Genomic DNA, 23,563 nt, shown 5'->3' on the forward strand with positions numbered 1-23,563 from the left:
AATGGGCTCAGCTAAATGACTGCTGCAGTCCAATAACAATAGTGGCCCATATCACCCTAAATCTATTTGGTAATCTGAACTTTTGGAATCTAAAACAATCAAAATTCAATCAGAAAAAAGTTTCAAAGAAATAGTGAAAAATATTATGATAAAAAATATCAATATAACAACCATTAGAGTGTGTTAGAACATCAAACAATAATCTTTTAAATAAATAAAGAGAAAGTTTAAGAAAAACCTAAAATCGCTTCGAATGCTGTACCGACACAAATCTCGCTCTCGTGTAGGATAATATCGAGAAGAAAATATGTGATGAAAGAATGATATTCGAGAAGAATGATAATACTGTTTTATAGGGAAGTCTGAGGTAAGTGAGCATCTCATGTCTTTAGTGACTCGATCGATAAAACATAAAATAACATCAGAGGAAAAGAAGAAAAAAAAATCAATTTTTCCTTACTCAATCCGAATGGAGTAGACATAAATCAACCATTATTTCTTTGAATTTCTAAATTCTAATGTATTGTTTTCTTTAGGTGAGAAGGCAATGTTGTAAGACTAATTAAGTCCACTCAAGTAGTTAAAGCACAAGACACTATGAAGCATTTCAAAATGAGCAAAAACATTCCAAATGTCAAACACAAGAACAAGATAAAAAAAAAAAAAAAAAAAATATCATAAAGAATTAATTAATACATGTAAGAGAATATCATGAGGGAGATTTAAATTCTGTCTGCTCATACAATGCAGGATGCCTTATCAAAGACATTATTAATACAAGATTTCTGTTCATAACAAAAGAGGTGAAAAAGAAAAAGAAGAAAATTTAAAAGCAGGAAGGAGACCTCCTGATAAATACACTGGCAATATTGCCAACTTGTTTCCAGACCACATCTTTACTGAGGTCACTCTCTGTTCCGACCATTCCACCACCTATACCGACACATAAAAGCAATGACAACTATGCAAAACCACTTAAGTCAGGCATTTAAATGATTCGGTTGCATTGTTTGCATGTCTCTCACAATCTCCAGCAATCTCAGGCATTTAAATGATTAAATTTATGAAACTCGATAAGGAAAAACAGATAAGTATTATGATATAGAGATCAAACCAACTTAAACTGAGATGTTATTTCTGTGCATAAACCACACACACACACACACACACACACACACAAGTTCATTGTTGTTATTATTCTCTGGCAAATGCAAAGCACACCTTTGAAACTAGAACAAGATAATGTCACATGTAAAGATGTTTTTACAACGTAATTATGTAATCGATTATGCATGTAATGCTCTAAGTTCATTCTAACATCACCTGAAGAACTGGTTTGAGAGAACTTGTATATAAATTATTGTAATTTCAGGAGATCAGCAAGGGATGTACACTTAGAAACATGTTTATGAAGAAAGTAAACAACTAGGAAATGTTGCTTAACAAGATTATAGCAGTTCAATCATCATTCTCTCTCTCTCTCTCTCTCTCTCTCTATATATATATATATATATATATATATATATATATATATGTTGCTCATTTGCTGCTTCAGGTGGCAGTGCTCTTAAAACTGTTCTTGCCATTCATGCAACAGGGTTGTAGCAAAGCAAGTCTAACAGGATATGCCAACATTACTATATTCATCAGGAGTCACCATCAATCCATAAATAGATTGGTTGGGAGTTCTGAAAGTTAGGTCTGCTCGATAAAGATGTATCTCCTCATGTATGAGTTTACAAGGCCTAGTCATATGTATTCAGACATCTATATCAGTTATGTTCAGGCTATTCTAAGATATGAATACCAGATAGGCACTTCCAATTAGAAATCCAAAGAGCCATGTATATCACTTGTGTCCATGGATGTTAGATGCATGCTTAGCCAGTAGAGTTTGTAACAGTGGCCTCTATCAGTGCTGCTGTTGGGAACAATGTCCTTTTTATGAGTGGGACAAGAGGTTTTAGTGCAGGAATTAAAAAAGACTGCATATCTAAAGCTTCTTCTTTGTTGATGCCTAATGAGTTACTGCTTGTTTCTTTGTGTTTGGTTCTTCTTTGTCAATCTCTATCATCTTATAGTGAGAACAGGTATGTTAAGTAAGACCTCGAGTGTTTTAAGCTTTAGAATGACAAGTAGGGTTCACACACTTATGGAAGACTGTCAGTGGGCCACAAGAGTAAATCTATGGCGACCTAAAGAATTGACTCCTAAAAAACATTTTTCTTTATCTAAAATGCTGCAAGTGCATCAGTTAGTATGGACAGCAATCATGTCACTCAACCAGAATATGGAATGACTGAATGCAAAGTCGCAATCGAGCTTTGAGGTCTTCATGACTAGTATTTAGCCAGATTTAAATTCTATGATACCCTGACTATGAAGCTTTTCTTATCATGCAATACATGAGATTAATTTCCAGACAGATCTTTAGGTCAGCCTGCATATGTGCTGCCTGTATTGCTGTTCTAGAAAGACTCGCAAGTACTATAATATGTTCACGCTCAAGAGGCAGATATTTCACTCTGATCTTGATCGAGAGTAAGAGGCAAAAGTACAGGAGTTGGTGAGGATGATGATTTTTTAAAATTTTAAACTTTTTTTAATGTTGATGATAGAAAAAAAAAATATGTATCTCTAATAATAACGTGACGATATAATCATCGGTAAAAAAAAACAAAGGGGAAAAACGTAGTCAACATTTAGGCGACACATATATCAAACTAAAATAGTAATCCGAAAAATATTTCGAAACATTTCACTTATACCATAAAATATTTTCTTTGTTAACTCATTATAAAAAAATATCTTAGACATAACAATCAAAGTTAGTTATTATTTACTAAAATTATTTTATCTTTATCGATTCGTCGAGAAAATCATGTTTGGAACCATGTGATAAGCATTTGAATCCACACTAGTCGCTAATTAGCATTAAGAGTCTTTTCCTTGATCATATTAGGCTTCTTACATATATCGGTTAAACCGATTCGGATTAATCCAAGCATCAATGATATCATCACTATCAATATCTTGCATTAACATATAATGCAAAGTGAAACTTGTCCTTGGCATGCACCATCTTGTTCCCATTTGAGGTCTCCCTTTCACTCAAGCAAAAGCCTAATTTTCATATAAAACAGTGTGTTCAATTATTATACTTGATTTATTTTCCAACAGCATTTGCTTGACAAAAATGAATTAGTATTTTGGATGAGGAATTGAAGATGATCAGGACATATTGTGGTTAAAGAGATAGGAAGTAACACTATAGACAATATAGTAAAATACAGAATACAGAATACACTTTTTATGCTGTAATAATAGCTACTAAGTAATCAATCACTCATCAAATGGAATGCTGCATTCTGATCTTAGATATCATATCAAGAAGAACATCTCAGGCTCGTCCCATCAACGGTTCATGGCGGCGGTGACCGTATTCTGGCGTCCCCGGAAACATCTGCTGAAGACGAAGCTGCTCGTAGAACCGCTTGATGAACTGCTCCGCCTCCTGGTCGATACGCCCGCCTGCTTCCTCCTCTTCCTCCTCCTTCAGTGGGAATGGTGAGTCGGTAATCCTTAATTGTCGCACCCCAGCCGGGCTACTTCCCAAGTCCCATACCATCCGGGCTGGTGATGGCGACGCCATGACCGGCTCAGCATCCCACGGCTCGGAGTACTCCAGTATCTCAAATGCCTTGGCCATCGCCGCCGCATCGTAGTCGTAGTCGTAGTCGTAGCGGCGGTGGCGGCTCCTTCGCTTGATGGCATGGAGGGAAGGGTAGGAAGGGGTGCTGCTGCAGCTGAACTGCACCTCCTTGGGGCTGTAGAAGGAGCGGTCAGGGTCCATGGACCGGCACGAGAACCCCGAGTACGTGACTGTGGCGCCAGAGTGGTGGTGCTGATGGTGGAAGGTCACGAGGTTAACGAGGGCTTTACTGGCGATCTTGCCGCGCTTGAGAAGGAGGTGTAGATCCATCATGAGCTTATGCATGAAGAAGCTCTTCCGGATCATGTAGAGCAACACCCTCATTATGCGCCACAGCCTCTTGGCTGAGCGTGAGGACTCCATTTGAACCATCTCAGGTACAGGTCTGTAGATATCTCCAGATAGTTAGATTTTAGAGAGAGAGATGTTTAGTTTACGAGAGAGAAGGAAAGGAGGGGGAGGGTATTTATGGCTAGAAAGTAAGGCATGAAGAAAGGATGATAAGAAATAGAAATAAGGATTTTTTTTTTCTGTAATAATTGGTGCAGAAATTTCCTATAAAGTTCTCAAGGAATGGGAAATGTAAGACTGAGGGCTTTAATGGCAGCTGATGTAGTTGTGAGAAGCAAGATTAAGATTGTAGGAGGATGTTTTAGCAAATCGAGAGCACTGTTAGGGGAGTGATTAGTGCAAGTTATAAAGGGTTTGAGGACTTCATGGTGAGTTTAGGTTGGCAGGTATGACAAAGGGTAATCATTCCAGCCACGTGGCAGTGAGGTGGGCCCCGTCATAATTGCTGGCTTGTACACCACAAGATCTCTGGTCCAAGAACAAAACATGAGTGGCTTAAATTGATCCCAGTGCTTTACTGGTCTTCAGCTTTTAATGGGATTCACAGCAAGTCTTGCAGGGGGTATTAATGCAGATGCTGATTTCACATCTACCATGTGAAGTTTGCAGGTAATATCATTGCTCTCTCTCTCTCTCTCTCTCTCTCTCTCTATATATATATATATATATATATATATATATATATATATATATATATATGTTGCTGCTCTGAAAAGTGGATACACAGATCCAGCCTGTAAAGATGGAAAAGCACACCATAGGAAAAGCTTTAGCAAGATCATATGACACCAGAAATAAAAATGAACTCATTTTCGAGTTCTGTTGAGTCATCAAATCATGGGACAGATTAAAAGCTCTGAAACTGTCTTATCCAGCATGTTCATAACTTTTAGAAAGAGTTTCGACCTTATTAACAACAGAGATACAGCATGGAAGGTTCTGAACCAATGGCAGCATGACATTGCGGTTTGTAGAAGATACTAAGCGTACTGCACAATAGAATTATAACGATCTCGGGAAAAAAATGGCCATTATTTCAGATTGTTTAGAAAACAAAACCTTTCTAGGCAAGAATGCCTATGCCACCAATGACTCGACCACACCTTCTCTCCAAAAATTTGAATAGTAGTGTATCTCAAAATACAGCAAAGCAGGCTATAACATCTTTCTAAATATGAATGGATGAATACAATGCTGTCATCGTATAAAGACTAGTCGGCTGCAAGTCAAAAGCCGGAACCTTATTATAAGCTGTTTCAAATAAACTGATGCCGGTATCTGGTAATATTGGACTCTACAATCCCACAGACTTTTCAATTTTCTGAATTTGATTCAAGAATATCCATGTCATCTGCAAAATATTCCATGGAGAACCAATTAGACAAAAGAATGAGGCTCCAGATTTTGGAGAAAATGCAATTAATTTTGCTGGATGAAGTCCTATCAATATGATATATATAATTTCTTTGAAAGATGAATTGGTACTTTACCATGACATGTGGGGCAATCCTCACACAGTAGATGGGAAACCCAGTGTAAAATTTGAAAGGACCACCGTTCTTCAAGGTCTTCATGGCACAGTCCAAAGATCCAGTGTAAGGATACTTCCCATTAGCATCTGGCTGCATCTTTTGTATTTGTGTTTTTACATAGTCAAATGGTAAACTGCAAGCAGATGCACACAACCCTGAAACAGCACTTGCCCCTGCAAACAAGATGATAAGAAATTCAAGAAAAAATCACTAGATTACAACCCTACAAAGAGACTACATGTTCATATTACATGTCTCAAATTAAAAGAATATAACAAAATGGCATTTACACCTATTCAGAACAAACAAATGAAGTTTTATCCCTTTAATCATCTCAGATGCACATTCATTCGATAGACTAAGACAAACAAACACTATTATTTATTTCGTATATAAGCTAACAACAGCTGTATGATTCAAATCGTAGTCTGGTGTCTTTACCAGTTGGCATCTGGACTGGTATGACACCAGATAATTCATAGTAAGGATGATCCAAAAGGCTGACCAGATGACAATAGGCTTCTTGTGCTTTCATTTGATAAATAAGTACCAAATCATTTTCCAGGCGCATGTGTCAAGCTTTATCTAGGAAGCTACACTTGTGCCCAAAGGACAGCCAGGATGTCAAATTAAACAAACCATAATCAACCATTCAGTACTAGCCCAAAGAATCTAATACCAGGAGGTATTATCACACATGTAATTACCATATAAAACTCAATTAGGTATTACTGGTTACTAGTGTCTTACCAAGTACAGTGCTAACTTCGCCAAAACCGAGTGAATCCCTGAAAAGCTCAACACTCTGATCATATGATGCAAGCATGCCCATGTTTAGTGACATTGCCCTCACCACAGTAGGACCTGCACCTTTCCATAGTGCCAGAACCCCCTCATCTGCAACAATGCGATAAAGTGCATGAAAAGCATTTTTGTAGTTTCGCCGCTGAGCTACAGGTAAAGTTGCATCAGCTTGCATCCGAATGAGTGCCAGATCAGCTGGACTGCCAACACATGCTCCAATTGCCCCAGCTGTCAGACCAATAGCAGCTTTCTGAAGTAAAGGTAGGGGCTTCCCGTCATTAGCCTCAACAGCTTTGTTGGTCAACACCCTGGACAAAACAAAAGGTCGCTGGTTAACTGAACTGAGAAATCATCAAGATAACATTCTAATAAATGAACAAAAAGTAGAGTAGCAACATTATCAATTTAAGTTTTTTATTTTTTGTTAATCGGTCAAATAAAATATTTGACAATACTAACTGATTGTCAAAAATTCTTTTAGAATATAAGCAAGGATCTATCGACCTTTGGGCAAATTCACAATCTAAACCTTAGTTGTGTTACATAAACTTGATCAAACACATGACTCTATGCTTTTAATCCAACACATTTGATTTGCATGTGTTTGATCCAACAACCTACTGTCACGGCCTTAGCTGGAATTGCCTAAGGCATGAGGCACCCTTGTGGCCAAGACGCGAACTTAGCTTGCGTTGCCTAAGTCGCGCTTCACCCTTGCGATATTGCTCCGCAAAGATCAGCCCACTTGTAACCTCTCGCAAGTCCCAAAGGACCTATAAAAGAGAAAGTTGATTAGTTCGAAAGAACGAGCGACGGACAAGTCCCGACGTCTCGTGAAAAGAGGGGAAGCTTTACAAGCAATTCAGCGAGCACCTTGCGTGCACAAGAGAAAAGAGGGAGAGGGGGGAAACAAAGGCTTTAGAATGTTGAATGAATAGCTGCAAGCCCACAAACAGCTGCTCACCGAGTCCCGAGTGTGACAACAAGTTCCTATCAAAGCGAACTTGCGAATGAGTGTTCAACGCCCGGTACTATACCGAAGCCCCATCCAGCCCTGTGCCACCCGGGGGGTTCAAAGGGGCTGAGATGGCTGATGTTTTGGTGAGCAGAGGCAGATTCCATAAATCAGCCCGCGGCACACGAAAACGAAGCTGTTTTGGGCTGTTTTGCTCGGTTCAGTGAGCGGTCGCTTTGTAACGCTACAGTTGTTCAAACTTACATTTTTACAATCAAAATGACTCAAAACCAAGGCAAAACAGGCTGCCAAGTAACTGTACATGTAGATGAGAGCGACGAACAGTTCGTTGAACGGAGTTGTTACGGGTGCGCGACGACCGTTCGTGACATTCTCCCCCACTTAAACTGTCGATGCCCTCGTCGACGTTTGTTAGTAGTTGTTGATGATCTCCTCTTCATGTCGCAGGGCGTCTTCAGGATCCCAACTGGCTTCAGTTCGGGGAAGCTTTCGCCACTTCACCAAGTACTCTGTCTGCTCAGCTCCGTTGGGTAGCTTTATCATGCGGTCCGCCAGAATGGTTTCAACTCGCTTCTCGTAGGAGGCTGTGATGGGAGGTAGCAGAGTTGGAACACTTCGGGAAGCATCTTGCGGATCCGAGTGGTAGGCTTTTAGGTTGCTGGCGTGAAGAACGTTGTGAATTTTGAACCATGCCGGCAGCTGCAACTTGTAAGAGACGTTGCCTACTCTGCTGATAATTGGGAAGGGCCCTTCATACTTGCGCACCAATCCTTTGTGGACTTTGTTCCTAAAGAATTGGAGTGATGCTGGTTGAAGCTTTACCAACACCAAATCGCCAACTTTGAACTCTTGCGGTCGCCTTCCCAAGTCTGCCCACTTCTTTATCCTTTTTGCCGCCTTCTCCAAGTAAGCCCGTGCAATATCTGCATTTCGATGCCACTCCTTTGCGAAATGATAGGCTGATGGACTACTCCCAGTATACCCAATGGCCATGGTGTGCAGAGTCGACGGTTGTTGTCCGATAATGATCTCGAATGGGCTCTTGTTGGATGCAGAGCTCCGCTGCAAGTTGTAGAAGAATTGAGCAATATCCAACAGCTTCACCCAATCTCGTTGGTTGGCACTCACGTAGTGCCGAAGATATTGCTCCAGGAGCGAGTTTATCCTTTAAGTCTGGCCATCCGTCTAGGGGTGGAGGCTTGTAGAGAAGTATAACTTTGACCCCAACAATTTGAATAGCTCGGTCCAGAATCGTCCCAGGAACCGAGCGTCTCGATCACTAATGATATTGTGCGGGACTCCCCAATACTTAACCGCATCCTTCATCATTAGCTTGGCCGCCTCCTCTGCTGAACAGTGTAGGGGAGCAGCAATGAAAGTTGCATACTTTGAAAACCGATCGACCACCACGAGTATCGATCTGAGTCTCCCTACAAGTGGCAAGCTTGATATGAAGTCCAAGGAAATGCTCTCCCACGGCCTTTCTGGTACGGGCAACGACTCCAAAAGTCCCATCGGCTTCCGCTGCTCCACCTTGTCTTATTGGCAAGTAAGGCATGTTCGAACATATTCCTCCACATCAGTCCCTATCTTCGGCCAGTAGAAGGCCCTCTCCACGAGAGCCAGCGTTCTGTGAATGCCTGGGTGTCCAGCCCAAAGGGAATCGTGACACTCTTTTAAGAGTTCACGCCTCAAATTGTCTACTCGGGGAACATAAACCTATTCCCTTTTGTGTAAACAAGTCCCTCCTGGACCCAAAATCGTCGTGCCTTGCCTTCTTTGATGAGCTGCATCAGGATAACTGCCTGGGGGTCACTATACAGTTCATCCTTGATCCTGGAAAGGAAGTTGGAGTGCAACTGACTTGCTTGGCCTCCGCCCTCCAATTGTGCGGCATTCACGCGCTCCACTTTCCGACTCAATGCATCGGCCACGACATTTGCCTTCCCAGGCTTATACTCCATTGCCATATCAAATTCAGCTAGAAAGTCCTACCAACGCGCCTGCTTTGGGGAGAGCTTCTTCTAAGTTTAGAAATAGCTCAGAGCGATGTTGTCCGTCCTCAGCACAAATCGCGATCCGAGGAGATAGTGTCGCCAAACTCGTAGGCAATGGATCACCGCTGTCATCTCCTTCTCATGCACTGGATACCGCCGCTCTGTCACGAACGGTCGTCGCGCACCCGCAACAACTCCGTTCAACGAACCGTTCGTCGCTCACACCTGCATGTACAGCTGCTTGACAGCATGTTTTCTCTTAGTTTTGGGTCATTTTGCTTATAAATATGTAAGTTCGAACAAGCTGCAGCGTTACAAAGCGACCGCTCACCGAACCGAGCAAAACAGCCCCAAAACAGCCCAAAACAGCTCCGTTTTCGCGTGCGCGGGAGGCTTGCGGAAAACTGCCTCCACTCACCAAAACGTCAGCCATCTCAGACCCTTAGAACCACCCGGGTGGCACAAGGCTGGATGGGGCTTCGGTTATATACCGGGCGTTGAACTCTCTTTCGCAAGTTCGCACGTGGCCTTTACGGGAACTTGACTTCGCGCCCGGGACCAGGTGAGCGGCTGTTTGTGGGCTTGCAGCTGTTCGTTCATCCTTCTAAAGCCTTGTTTTCTCCCTCTCCCTCTTTTCTCTTGTGCACGCAAGGTGCTCGTCGAATTGCTTGTAAAGCTTCCCCTTTTCGCGTGACTTCGGGACTTGTCCGTTGCTCGTACTTTCGAACTAACCAACTTTCTCTTTTACAGGTCCTTCGGGACCTGCGAGAGGTTACAAAGTGGGCTGATCCTTGCGGAGCAATATCGCAAGGGCGAAGCGCGACTTAGGCAATGCAAGCTAAGTTCGCGTCTTTGCTACAAGGGTGACTCGCGACTTAGGCAACACAAGCTAAGTTCGCGTCTTTAGCCACAAGGGTGCCTCACGCCTTAGGCAATTCTAGCTAAGGCCGTGACATTGTGGTATCAGAGCGGGCAAGCACTTTGAGCGAGCAGCGAACGAACTTCGCAACTTCGCCATGGCAAAGCATCGTGGCGAATCAAGCAAGACGGGGCAAGCCAGACCCTTGCCCCAATCAACCGCAGGTGGGCTGCATGTGCACACTCGCTCTCATGCTATTGGAGCCGCTCAAGAGGAGCGCGGCAGCGAACACGATGAGCGAGAAGGTGGCTACTCTCCGCGAGCGGAGGAAGCGCAATCTGGAGCGCTAACTGGGAAAAAGAGCCACAAGGAGAGACTTACAACGGCGGAAACCCGCCTGGATGTTCTTGAAGCGAGCATGGAGGAACTCTACCATGGCCAACAAAGGCTTGTTGGGGTAGAGAGCTCGCAAGAGGAAGCAGAGTCTAGGATCGACAAGGTCAAGGCCCTAGTCGATCGACTGTCTGATGACACCAAAGACTCCGTGCAACACTTACAGGATGTTGTGGCGGAACTCACTGCAAAGGTGGCCATGCTTACAAGAACACTAAATGCGGGAGGAGGCAACACCCGCGTTGCACCGCCACAAAACTTGAGGGCACCTGAGCCTCATGGATATGGAGGGGCCAGAGATGCCAAAGAGCTCGAAAACTTTCTGTTCGACATGGAACAATACTTCCGAGCTACGAGGCCCGATTCTGAAGATACCAAAGTTTCTATAGCAACAATGTATCTGAACGGAGATGCGAAACTTTGGTGGCGAACTCGTTGGGAGGAGATCCAACAAGGTCAGTGTCGAGTCGACACATGGGAGGACTTGAAGCGGGAGTTGAGAACTCAGTTCCTACCGGAGAACATAGAATTCGTCGCAAGGAGGAAGTTGAGACAACTCCGCTAAAGTACCACCATCCGAGACTATGTGAAACAATTTTCTGCACTAATGCTGGACATACAGGACATGTCCGAAAAGGACAAGTTGTTCAGCTTCCTCGATGGTTTGAAACCATGGGCTCAACAGGAGCTAAATCGAAGGAATGTTACCGATGTAGTCGGGGCAATTGCTGCTGCAGAAAGGCTCACCGACTTTGTTTCCTCTGAAGACCCAACAAGAAGGAAACAATCTTCAGACAATCGCCCTCCAAAACATTCTCGAGGGAAGGAGCTCGGGGGCGAGCAAAAGAAGAAAAGTTCGCACAAAGGGCCGAACCTGAAAGGCAAGGCCTCAAAACCTGGAGGACTGCACATGGTGAGGGAGTGCCCACAAAAACAGGCACTCAATGCTTTGACGGCTTCCATCCACCCCCCCCGCCCCCCCGATCGAACAAGGGCAAAGCTGTTGCTCTTAATTCGAGCAGTTCTGAATCCAGCAGCGACGACGAAGAGTCGCAAGGACCCCGAATGGGAGCAATGCGTTTGTTGAACGCTATGCGGGGTCAAGTGGGGGAGAACATGAAGACAAAAGTACAAAGAGCAGGAAGTAGTGAACTGATGTATGTGGACATCAAGCTGAATGGCCAAACGACCCGTGCAATGGTGGACACGGGCGCTACCCACAACTTCATAGCCGATCGTGAAGCACAGCGACTTGGGTTGATCTTGGAGAAGAGCCCAAGCCGAATGAAGGCGGTGAACTCGGAGGCCAGGCGAATCTCCGGGTTGGCGAAGGGAGTTCCCATCAAAATCGGGACTTAGGAGCGGAAATACCAACATGATGGTCGTGCCACTGGACGACTTCCAAGTGATTCTTGGAATGGAGTTCATGCACGCGGCGAAATTGGTGCCGATGCCATTCTTGAACTCCCTATGTATGATGGGAGGCGATGACCCCTGCGTGGTTCCCGTCTCTCGGAGAGGAACCAAGGAGCCCCAACACATATCGGCATTGCAACTAAAGAAAGGGGTGCGAAAAGGCGAATTGACATTCGTGGTTGCTATGAAGCTAGAGCCACTCAACGAGAAGGCCATTCAAGAACCTGCTGCGGTGGCGAACGTCCTGAAAGAGTTCAAGGATGTTATGCCACCTGAGTTACCGAAGACTCTTCCACCACGCAGAGGCGTGGATCACAGCATCGAGCTGGAGCCAGGAGTGAAGCCTCCAGCGAGACCACCCTACCGCATACCCCCACTAGAATTGGCAGAACTCAGGAAGCAGTTAAGTGAACTGCTAAGCGGTGGTCTCATCCGCAGCTCTAAAGCACCTTTCGGAGCTCCAATTCTCTTCCAGAAGAAACAAGATGGGAGCCTCCGATTATGCGTCGACTACCGAGCCCTCAACAAAGTGATAGTGAAGAAAGTATCCCATCCCGCTCATTGCGGACTTGTTCGATCAATTGGGCAAGGCTAAGTATTTCTCAAAACTCGACCTTCGGTCGGGGTATTGACAGGTGTGCATTGCTGAAGGCGACGAAGCGAAGACTACTTGTGTGACTAGGTATGGAGCGTTCAAGTTCTTGGTGATGCCTTCCGGCTTAACCAACGCTCCGGCCATATTCTGTACTCTCATGAACCAGCTATTCAAGCGACACTACCTCCTCGGATCACGATTTGTGCTGAGGACGGACAACATCGCCCCGAGCTATTTCCAAACTCAGAAGAAGCTCTCCCCAAAGCAAGCACGATGGCAGGACTTCCTGGCTGAATTTGATATGGCAATGGAGTACAAGCCCAGGAAGGCGAATGTCGTAGCCGATGCGCTGAGTCGGAAAGTAGAACGCGTGAATGCCGTGCAACTGGAGGGCAGAGGCCAAGCAAGTCAATTGCACTCCAACTTCCTTTCCCGAATCAAGGATGGACTGTATGGTGATCCCCAGGCAATTATCCTGATGCAACTCATCAAAGAAGGCAAGGCACGACGATTTTGGGTCCAGGAGGGACTTGTTTACACAAAGGGGAATAGGGTTTATGTTCCCCGAGTGGATAGTTTAAGACGTGAGCTCTTAAAAGAGTGTCACGATTCCCTTTGGGCTGGACACCCAGGCATTCACAGAACGTTAGCTCTTGTGGAGAGGGCCTTCTATTGGCCGAAGATGGGGACTGATGTGGAGGAATATGTTCGAACGTGCCTTACTTGCCAACAAGACAAGGTAGAGCAGCGGAAGCCGATGGGACTTCTGGAGCCGTTGCCTGTACTAGAAAGGCCGTGGGAAAGCATTTCCTTGGATTTCATATCAAGCATGCCACCTGTAGGGGGACTCGGATCGATACACGTGGTGGTCGATCGGTTTTCAAAGTATGCAACTTTCATCGATGCTCCCCTACACTGTTCAGCAGAGGAGGAGGCCAGGCTGATGATGAAGGATGTAGTGAAGTATTGGGGAGTCCTGCACAATATCATTAGTGATCGAGACGCTCGATTCCTGGGACGATTCTGGACCGAGCTATTCAAATTGTTGGGGTCAAAGTTATACTTCTCTACAAGCCTCCACCCCCAGACGGATGGCCAGACTGAAAGGATAAACTCGCTCTTGGAGCAATATCTCCGGCACTACGTGAGTGCCAATCAACGAGATTGGGTGAAGTTGTTGGACATTGCCCAATTCTCCTACAACTTGCAGCGGAGCTCTGCATCCAACAAGAGCCCCTTCGAGATTATCACAGGACAACAACCGTCGACTCCGCACACCATGGCAATTGGGTATACTGGGAGTAGTCCATCAGCCTATCATTTCGCAAAGGAATGACATCGAAATGCAGATATTGCGCGAGCTTACTTGGAGAAGGCGGCAAAAAGGATGAAGAAGTGGGCAGACTTGGGAAGGCGACCACAAGAGTTCAAAGTTGGCGATTTGGTGTTGGTAAAGCTCCAACCAGCATCACTCCAATTCTTTAGGAACATAGTCCACAAAGGATTGGTGCGTAAGTATGAAGGACCCTTCCCAATTATCAGCAGGGTAGGCAACGTCTCTTACAAGTTGCAGCTGCCGGCGTGGTTCAAAATTCACAACGTTCTTCACGCCAGCAACCTAAAAGCCTACCACTCGGATCCGCAAGACGCTTCCCGAAGTGTTCCAACTCGGCTACCTCCCATCACAGCCTCCTACGAGAAGCGAGTGGAAACCATTCTGGCGGACCGCAAGATAAAGCTACCCAACGGAGCTGAGCAGACAGAGTACTTGGTGAAGTGGCGAAAGCTTCCCCGAACTGAAGCCAGTTGGGAGCCTGAAGACGCCCTGCGACATGAAGAAGTCATCAACAACTACCAACAAGCGTCGACGAGGGTGTCGACAGTTTAAGTGGGGGAGAATGTCACGAACGGTCGTCGCGCACCCGCAACAACTCCGTTCAACGAACCATTCGTCGCTCACACCTGCATGTACAGTTGCTTGACAACATGTTTTCTCTTAGTTTTGGGTCATTTTGCTTGTAAATATGTAAGTTCGAACAAGATGCAGCGTTATAAAGAGACCGCTCACCGAACCGAGCAAAACAACCCCAAAACAGCTCCGTTTTCGCGTGCGCGGGAGGCTTGCGGAAAACTGCCTCCGCTCACCAAAACGTCAGCCATCTCAGCCCCTTGGAACCACCTGGGTGGCACAGGGCTAGATGGGGCTTCGGTTATATACCGGGCGTTGAACTCTCTTTCGCAAGTTCGCACGTGGCCTTTACGGGAACTTGTCTTCGCGCCCGGGACCAAGTGAGCGGCTGTTTGTGAGCTTGCAGCTGTTCGTTCATCCTTCTAAAGCCTTGTTTTCTCCCTCTCCCTCTTTTCTCTTGTGCACGCAAGGTGCTCGTCGAATTGCTTGTAAAGCTTCCCCTTTTCGCGAGACTTCGGGACTTGTCCGTTGCTCGTACTTTCGAACTAACCAACTTTCTCTTTTACAGGTCCTTCGGGACCTGCGAGAGGTTACAAAGTGGGCTGATCCTTGCGGAGCAATATCGCAAGGGCGAAGCGCGACTTAGGCAATGCAAGCTAAGTTCGCGTCTTTACCACAAGGGTGACTCGTGACTTAGGCAACGTAAGCTAAGTTCGCGTCTTTGGCCGCAAAGGTGCCTCACGCCTTAGGCAATTCCAGCTAAGGCCGTGACAGCTCGGTCTCGTTGAGTTTGCGGCTCTCGTAGGCCACCGGATGACCCTCCTACATGAGTACTCCCCCAATAGCGAAGTCCGAAGCATCTGTATGGACTTCAAAAGGCTCCCCATAGTCTGGCAATTTGAGCACTGGTTCTTCCAGAACAGCAGGCTTCAGATCTCGGAATGCTATTTCACATTTGTCATACCATTTCCAAGGCTACTCCTTCAGCAACTCCGTCAGTGGGGTTGTACGCTTCGAATATCCCGCTATGAAGCGTTGATAATAGTTGACGAAACCAAGGAAGGATCTCAACTCTGGCACCTTCTTTGGAGTTCGCCATTCCGCAACCGCTTGCACCTTCGACTTATCCATCTAAATGGAGCCATCACCGATTCGATGTCCCAAAAATAAGATCTCAATTTGAGCAAAGTAGCATTTCTCCCTTTTCACGAACAGAGTGTTCTCCCTGAGAACCTTGAAAATTGTCCGAAGGTGTTTGACATGCTCCTCGAGCGTTTGACTGTAGACAACGATATCGTCCAAGTAGACGACCACGAACTTATCCAAATACTCCTTGAATAGCTGATTCATGAGAGTGCAGAACGTGCCTGGAGCGTTGGTTAAGCCGAAAGGCATCACCAAGAACTCAAACGCTCCATACCTGGTCACACAGGTAGTCTTCGCTTCGTCGCCTTCAGCAATGCGCACCTGCCAATACCCCGACCGAAGGTCGAGTTTTGAGAAATACTTGGCTTTGCCCAATTGGTCGAACAAGTCCGCAATGAGCGGGATGGGATACTTGTTCTTCACTGTCACTTTGTTGAGGACTCGGTAGTCGACGCATAATCGGAGGCTCCCATCTTGTTTCTTCTGGAAGAGAACTGGAGCTCCGAAAGGTGCTTTAGAGCTGCGGATGAGACCACCATTTAACAATTCACCTAACTGCTTCCTGAGTTCTGCCAACTCTGGCGAGGGCATGCGGTAGGGTGGTCTCGCTGGAGGCTTCACTCCTGGCTCCAGCTCGATGTTGTGATCCACGCCCCTGCGCAGAGGAAGAGTCTTCGGCAACTCGGGTGGCATAACGTCATTGAACTCTTTCAGGACGTTCGCCACCACAGTAGGTTCTTGAATGGCCTTCTCGTCAGGTGGGTCTAGCTTCATCGCCGCCACGAAGGTTAATTCACCTTTTCGCACCCCTTTCTTTAGTTGCAACGTCGATATATGTTGCGGTTCCTTGATTCCTCTCCGAGAGACGGGAACCACGCAGGGATCGTTGCCTCCCATCATACATAAGGAGTTCAAGAACGGCATTGGCACCAACTTCACCGCGTGCATAAACTCCATTCCAAGAATCACTTGGAAGTCATCCAATGGCATTGCCATCATGTTGGTGTTCCCGCTCCATGTCCCAATTTTGATGGGGACTCCCTTCGCCAACCCAGAGATTCGTCCCTCTGAGTTCACCACCTTCATTCGACTTGGGCTCTTCTCCAAGATCAACCCGAGTCGTTTTGCTTCTCGATCGGCTATAAAGTTATAGGTAGCGCCCGTGTCCACCATTGCACGAGTTGTTTGGCCATTGAGCTTGATGTCAACATACATTAGCTCGCCACTTCCTGCTTTTTGTTGCCTTGTCTTCGGGTTCTCCCCTACTTGACCCCGCACGGCGTTCAACAAACGCATGGCTCCTATCCGGGGTCCTTGCGACTCCTCATCGTCGCTGCTGGCTTCAGAACTACTCGAACTAAGGGCGACAGCCTTGCCCTTGTCGGATTTAGGAGGGTGGATGGAAGCTGTTAACGCATTTAGTGCCTGTTTTTGTGGCCACTCCCTCACCAGGTGTGGCCCTCCACACAAGAAGCATCCGCCAGGTTTCGGGGCCTTGCCTTTCGAGCTTGGCCCTTTGTGGGAACTCTTCTTCTTTTGTTCGCCCCCGATCTCCTTCCCTCGAGAATGTTTTGAAGGGCGATTGCCTGAAGATTGTTTCCTTCTCCTTGGGTCTTCGGAGGAAACAAAGTCGGTGAGCCTTTCTGCAGCAGCAATTGCCCCGACCACATTGGTGACATTCCTTCGATTTAGTTCCTGCTGAGCCCATGGCTTCAAACCATCGAGGAAGCTGAACAACTTGTCTTTCTCGGACATGTCCTGTATGTCCAGTATTAGTGCAGAAAATTGTTTCACATAGTCTCGAATAGTGGAACTCTGGCGGAGTTGTCTCAACTTCCTTCTTACGACGAACTCTGTGTTCTCAGGTAGGAACTGAGTTCTCAACTCCCGCTTCAAGTCTTCCCATGTGTCAACCCGACACCGACCTTGTTGGATCTCCTCCCAACGGGTTCGCCACCAAAGTTTCGCATCTTCGTTCAGATACATTGTTGCTATAGAAACTTTGGTATCTTCAGAATCGAGCCTCGTAGCTCGAAAGTATTGTTCCATGTCGAACAGAAAATTCTCGAGCTCTTTGGCATCTCTGGCCCCTCCATAACCATGAGGCTCGGGTGCCCTCAAGTTTTGTGGTGGTGCAACACGGGTGTTGCTTCCTCCTGCATTTAGTGCTCTTGCGAGTATGGCCACCTTTGAAGTGAGTTCCGCCACAACATCTTGTAAATGTTGCACGGAGTCCTTGGTGTCATCAGACAGTCGGTCGACTAGGGCCTCGACCTTGTCGATCCTGGACTCCACTTCCTCTTGCGAGCTCTCTACCCCAACAAGCCTTTGTTGGCCATGGTAGAGTTCCTCCATGCTCGCTTCAAGAACATCCAGGCGGGTTTCCGCCGTTGTGAGTCTCTCCTTGTGACTCTTTTTCCCAGTTGGCACTCCAGATTGCGCCTCCTCCGCTCGCGGAGAGTAGCCAACTTCTCGCTCATCATGTTCGCTGCCGCGCTCCTCTTGAGCGGCTCCAACAGCATGAGAGCGAGTGTGCACATGCAACCCACCTGCGGCTGCTTGGGGCAAGGGTCCGGCTTGTCCTGTCTTGCTGGATTCGCCACGATGCATAGCCATGGCGAAGTTGCGAAGTCCCTTCGTTGCTCGCTCGAAGTGCTTGCCCGCTCTGATACCACAATGTCACGACCTTAGCTGGATTTGCCCAAGGCGTGAGGCACCCTTGCGGCCAAGACGTGAACTTAGCTTGCGTTGCGTAAGTCGCGCTTCGCCCTTGCGATATTGCTCCGTAAAGATCAGCCCACTTGTAACCTCTCGCAGGTCCCGAAGGACCTGTAAAAGAGAAAGTTGATTAGTTCGAAAGAACGAGCGACGGACAGGTCCCGACGTCTCGCGAAAAGAGGGGAAGCTTTACAAGCAATTCAGCGAGCACCTTGCGTGCACAAGAGAAAAGAGGGAGAGGGGGAAAACAAGGGCTTTAGAAGGTTGAACGAACAGCTGCAAGCCCACAAACAGCTGCTCACCGAGCCCCGGGCGCGACAACAAGTTCCCGTCAAAGCGAACGTGCGAACTTGCGAATGAGTGTTCAACGCCCAGTACTATACCGAAACCCCATCCAGCCCTATGCCACCCGGGGGGTTCAAAGGGGCTGAGATGGCTGACGTTTTGGTGAGCGGAGGCAGATTCCAGAAATCAGCCCGCGGCACACGAAAACAGACCTATTTTGGGCTGTTTTAGGGTTGTTTTGCTCGGTTCGGTGAGCGGTCGCTTTGTAACGCTGCAGCTTGTTCGAACTTACATTTTTACAAGCAAAATGACTCAAAACCAAGGCAAAACAGGCTGCCAAGTAACTGTACATGTAGATGAGAGCGACGAACGGTTCATTGAACGGAGTTGTTACGGGTGCGCGATGACCGTTCGTGACACTACGGTATTAGAGTTATTTGACTATAAATCTGCATATTTGATTTGCATGTGAAATCCAACCATCTAAACCTTTGCTTTTAATCAAACACATGACTCATCTAGTTACATAATAGGCTGAGGTTATCTGATTTGCCGGACCAAGACAAGAATTGAATGTTCTCAGGTAACATTCCTCTACAGTTTTTAAGATGGTGTTCAAATATTTTCTGAAATAAAGAGGTAGACATACCTAAAGGAACCAAGTCGTGCAGTTGTATAAGTAGCTTGCCTCAGTAAACCAGCTGATAGACCCTATGACAAAGTAACAAATCAGAAGAAGAGCAGATATCACAACTGAAAACAACAAAAGAACCAAAGAAGACTTTAGAAGAATCAAATAAAGTTATGAAAAACATACTAAGCTTCTGCTGGAAACCCTATTAACCAACTCTATTCATCTTAGACAAAGGTGTGCCCAAGTCGGATAAAGTACTAATATGCAAGGATTGAAATATCGTACCGTACCGGAGTTTCGACGTTGGTTCGGTACGGTACAATACTGTATACCGAGTGGTATACCGTTCAGTATATATATATATATATATATATTCTGTTTCGTCCGGTAACGGGTGGTCCATGTACCGGTCAGTTGACGGACCAGTACATACCGCCCAGACCGGGCAGTATTATTCGAAATTGCATACCTTGGTAATATGTACCAAGTCTCAACCACCGAAAGAAGAAAAAAAAAAAAACGCCTAACAAATAAACAAGATTAATCCTAAGGATAAAAACCTGGTACATACACTTTAAAAAAATCAACCAATGTTTACACAAAGTTCTCTAAACATTTTTTAATCCAAAATCAAAGAAAGGAAATTAAGAAATTGAAAGAATACATGAAGAGAGAACGGATACCAGTGGTGTAAAACATAAGAATTAAAAATCACTTCACAATACCACTACAAACATAATAATATACATGTCAAAAAACCTTATTTAGAGAAAGGTACTATAAGTAAATATGTATTTTTGCATTACTTCATTTGATAATTAGATAAGAGTAAGATTCTTTGTATTTCAAACTGACATTCTAAGGGTTGAAATTAAGAGTTACAAATTACTATTCAGATAATCATTCATGACTAATATCTAACAAGAATTGAAAGTAAAACGAAGGTGAAATAAAGAGAATGCTACAAGATGACAAAAAATTAACTCAAAAGGGATAATTTAACTCAAATTTCCTAAAGAAGTCAACAAAAGAATTTTCTTTTCTTTTAAAATCATTTATCCTTTTCTCCTTCTTACTAACTTTTTATTCTCTTTTTTTCTCTTGTTAAAATATCTTTCTTTGTTTTCCTATGAGGTAGCTTAGTTGACATGAACTGATCTGTGATCTCCACTATCTACAAAACCACAGGACAACTTATCTACAGCCTAAAGCTATGAAGCTATGTTTTCAAAAGAGCTGAACATAAATAGCACTAGCTGATGTATTCTAGATACACACCCTCTCTCTCTCTCTATGAACTTTTTGCTTTTGCACATGTTCTTACCAAAGCGTGTACATCATTGTCAAAAATAACCTTGAGCATTTTGAATCAGGTTTTGTAGGAAAAAGCATAATAAATTGCATACATGTTCCCCTCTTGATTCACCATGCAGAAGCAGATTAATTTACTTAAATCTATGATTTACTACTTCGTCTAACAGCTTTTTACTCTCGTTGTCCTTATTTCCTTCTGTTAATGACCATCAACCTTTCTGTAAGACTTAAGTTCCATTGTCAAAAATGGTGGATGTATCTTCTAGACTCTAAACGAAGTCATTCCTTCACAAAGAAATTTTGATAAAATCAATTTTTAATAATCTAGAAATATCCCAAGCAATGGAATGGTACATTTTTACCTTGAGTAATAATTTTAGCATATTTTCTATTCTTTAAAATGGCGAGGGGTGTTATGAGTCTTATGTGATCATCGGATACCTTTAAAATTAAAAGAAAAGCTTTATAAGATAGTTGTGAAACCAACAATGTTTTATGGATCTCAGTGTTGGACAATTAAGAAACAATATATACAAAAAATTTATGTTTCCGAGGTAAAAATGTTGAGATGGATGTGTAAAATTACTATGAAAGATAGGAAAAGAAATACTCTTATTCGTAAACAACTAAGTAGTACTTCGATAGAGAATTAGATGAGAGAAAATTATCTAAGATAGTATAAACATATGCTTAGAAGACCTTCAGATGCGATAATTAAAAGAGATGAAATAATTAAAGTTAGTGATACAAAGAAAGATTGAGGAAGACCTAAAAAGACTTTAATAGAGACTATAAATAAATATTTAAGTACTCTAAACTTAACTAAACATATGACTTTTTACACATCACAATGATGGCCAAAGCTTCATGTAGCCGACCCAAATAGTGGGACTTACGGCTTTGTTGTTGTTGTTATATTCTTTAAGACTTTCTCCCAAGTGATGAGTAAAATAAAACTAGGTTATGCCTTGTCGAACCTACAGTTGTAAAGATTTTATGTTCTTCTTCAAGTCAGTCATAAATGTTCAGTGGCTTAGAGCAAAAATAACTCAGAAGAATGAGAAACACAGGAAGAAAGCAGTAAAAGTAATTTGTTTAAAAAATCATCAAGCCACACTAAAAAATGCCAGACAATTTATTTCAACTCTTTCAGGTAAAAAAAAATTGGAAGAAGATTCTAGATGTTGCATTGACCTGGCTTGATCCAATATCCACACTAGCATGTTCGTAAGATCTATGCAAAATTAAGCAACCAGCGACTACTGCCCGAGTAAATATTAGGAAAGAGCGGAAGATGATGCAAACCTTGTAAAACGAGCCGAAACCCTCATTTGCGAGCATATTCTTCGTAATCTGTACTGCTGATCCCTGGCCCAGTTGGATCCTCACCTGAAATCAAACACACACAGAAGCATGAGAAACCGTCACCACCGAAAGATAATTAACCTTGCATAGACCTCAGATCTATTAAAAGATCAACAGACAAACTCCACAAGACATCACATTCCAACATAAAAAAATAGAAAACAACAGAACGCCCCTTTTTTCTTGGACCAACAAAAGCAAAGTTAGCACCCAGATCTCGGAAAGCAAAAAGCACAAACTTTCACCTCGACAACAGAGGGCTTTAGACGAAAGGAAGGAGAAGGGTAACCAGATCTTTACCTTGACCATGTCGATCGGCTGGATGACGCAGGTGGCGAGCATCCCGGAGGCGCCGCCATTGACGAAGGGCTTGACGGTGCCCCACACTCCAGACTGGCCCTTCGGCTTCCCCTCTGCCATCCCACGCCGATCGTAAGGAGGGTAAGAACGACGAAACAGAGAGGGAAGGGGAGATCCAAAACCCAAATTTGGACACGAGGTAGAGGAGGGAGGGAGCGACGGAAAGAGAGAGGAGAGTGGGGGGGGGGGGGGGGGAGAGGGGTGGGGGTAGGTTTGATTTATATACAGAGAGAGGTTAAACACGTCGACTCGTGCTTCACGCCAGCCGAAGCAGGAAGAATTTTAATGCTAGGTTGTTTGTGCCTTTGAAGTTGGGCTAATTAAGTATTACTTCATATGATTACCTCGGATTTTATATTTAAAAAAATTATATAATTTTTTTTATAATTATAAAATTAAAATATTTAATTTTATTTATCTTAACCTCATCAATTTTATCGATAAAAAATATATGAATAACATGAAAATAATAGATAAAAAGATAATCTTAACGATGATGACAGGTGATGATACCATGAGTGATTGTTGTGGTGCTGGCCAACGAGAATGATGTAATGATCGATCTTACTTATATCGATTTGAACATCTGCATTTGTGACAATGCTAAGGAGAAAGAGGAAGGATGTGAGGTACTTGTGTATGCATCGCTCCGCTCTACCTCTTCTTCCTCTTCCAATGATATAGTGGTCAATGAGAATGAGGACGAGATAGAGCAGTGCGATGATACCTCACCTGGCTCCTCTTCCCCCTCTGGTGCCATGCCACTCTGTTGTACTTACCTTCTCTTCCTCCTCCCTACTTGTTATCGGTGACACAGATGCCTCATGTACCTCTTCTTCCTTCTATGGCATCAACACAAATGCAGAGCAACACTATATGAGGAAAAGGAGGCAAAGCGGTGCAATATAGATTTAGATGCCTCGTCTTCCTCCTCTTCTCCTTCGGCACCGATACAGATGCCTCACCACTCTACCTCATCTTTCTTCTCTTCGTCAATATTCAAATCAACATCGACAAAATCGATCATCATTTCGTTTTCGTCGACCACCACCATAATAGTCACCTACGATATAATCATCCGTCATCATCGTTAAAATTATTTTTTTGTCCATTCATATTCATCCGAAAAAATCTAATTAACATTAATTAGTCTGAGTTTAAAATATATTTGAATAACTAAAATATGTTTAGTATTTT

At 44.4% G+C, this 23,563-nt stretch overlaps 2 protein-coding genes across 2 annotated transcripts; both read right to left on the reverse strand.

Moving 5' to 3' along the window:
- Positions 1–3,247: 3,247 nt before the first annotated feature.
- Positions 3,248–4,163, reverse strand: LOC103999311 (uncharacterized). The gene has a single exon (XM_009421036.3). The coding sequence runs from the start codon at positions 4,082–4,084 to the stop codon at positions 3,401–3,403; it is 684 nt and encodes a 227-aa protein (XP_009419311.2). The 5' UTR covers positions 4,085–4,163; the 3' UTR covers positions 3,248–3,400.
- Positions 4,164–5,065: 902 nt separating this feature from the next.
- LOC135623787 (mitochondrial dicarboxylate/tricarboxylate transporter DTC-like) lies at positions 5,066–22,547 on the reverse strand. The gene is made up of 6 exons (XM_065127131.1): positions 22,307–22,547; positions 21,947–22,030; positions 19,343–19,404; positions 6,346–6,707; positions 5,554–5,768; positions 5,066–5,414 (listed from the first exon to the last, which is right to left on the reverse strand). The coding sequence occupies exons 1-6, from the start codon at positions 22,424–22,426 to the stop codon at positions 5,358–5,360; spliced, it is 900 nt and encodes a 299-aa protein (XP_064983203.1). The 5' UTR covers positions 22,427–22,547; the 3' UTR covers positions 5,066–5,357.
- Between the last annotated feature and the right edge of the window lie 1,016 nt (positions 22,548–23,563).

Source organism: Musa acuminata, chromosome BXJ2-9 (genome assembly GCF_036884655.1).
Source record: "Musa acuminata AAA Group cultivar baxijiao chromosome BXJ2-9, Cavendish_Baxijiao_AAA, whole genome shotgun sequence".
NCBI classification, from domain to species: domain Eukaryota; kingdom Viridiplantae; phylum Streptophyta; class Magnoliopsida; order Zingiberales; family Musaceae; genus Musa; species Musa acuminata.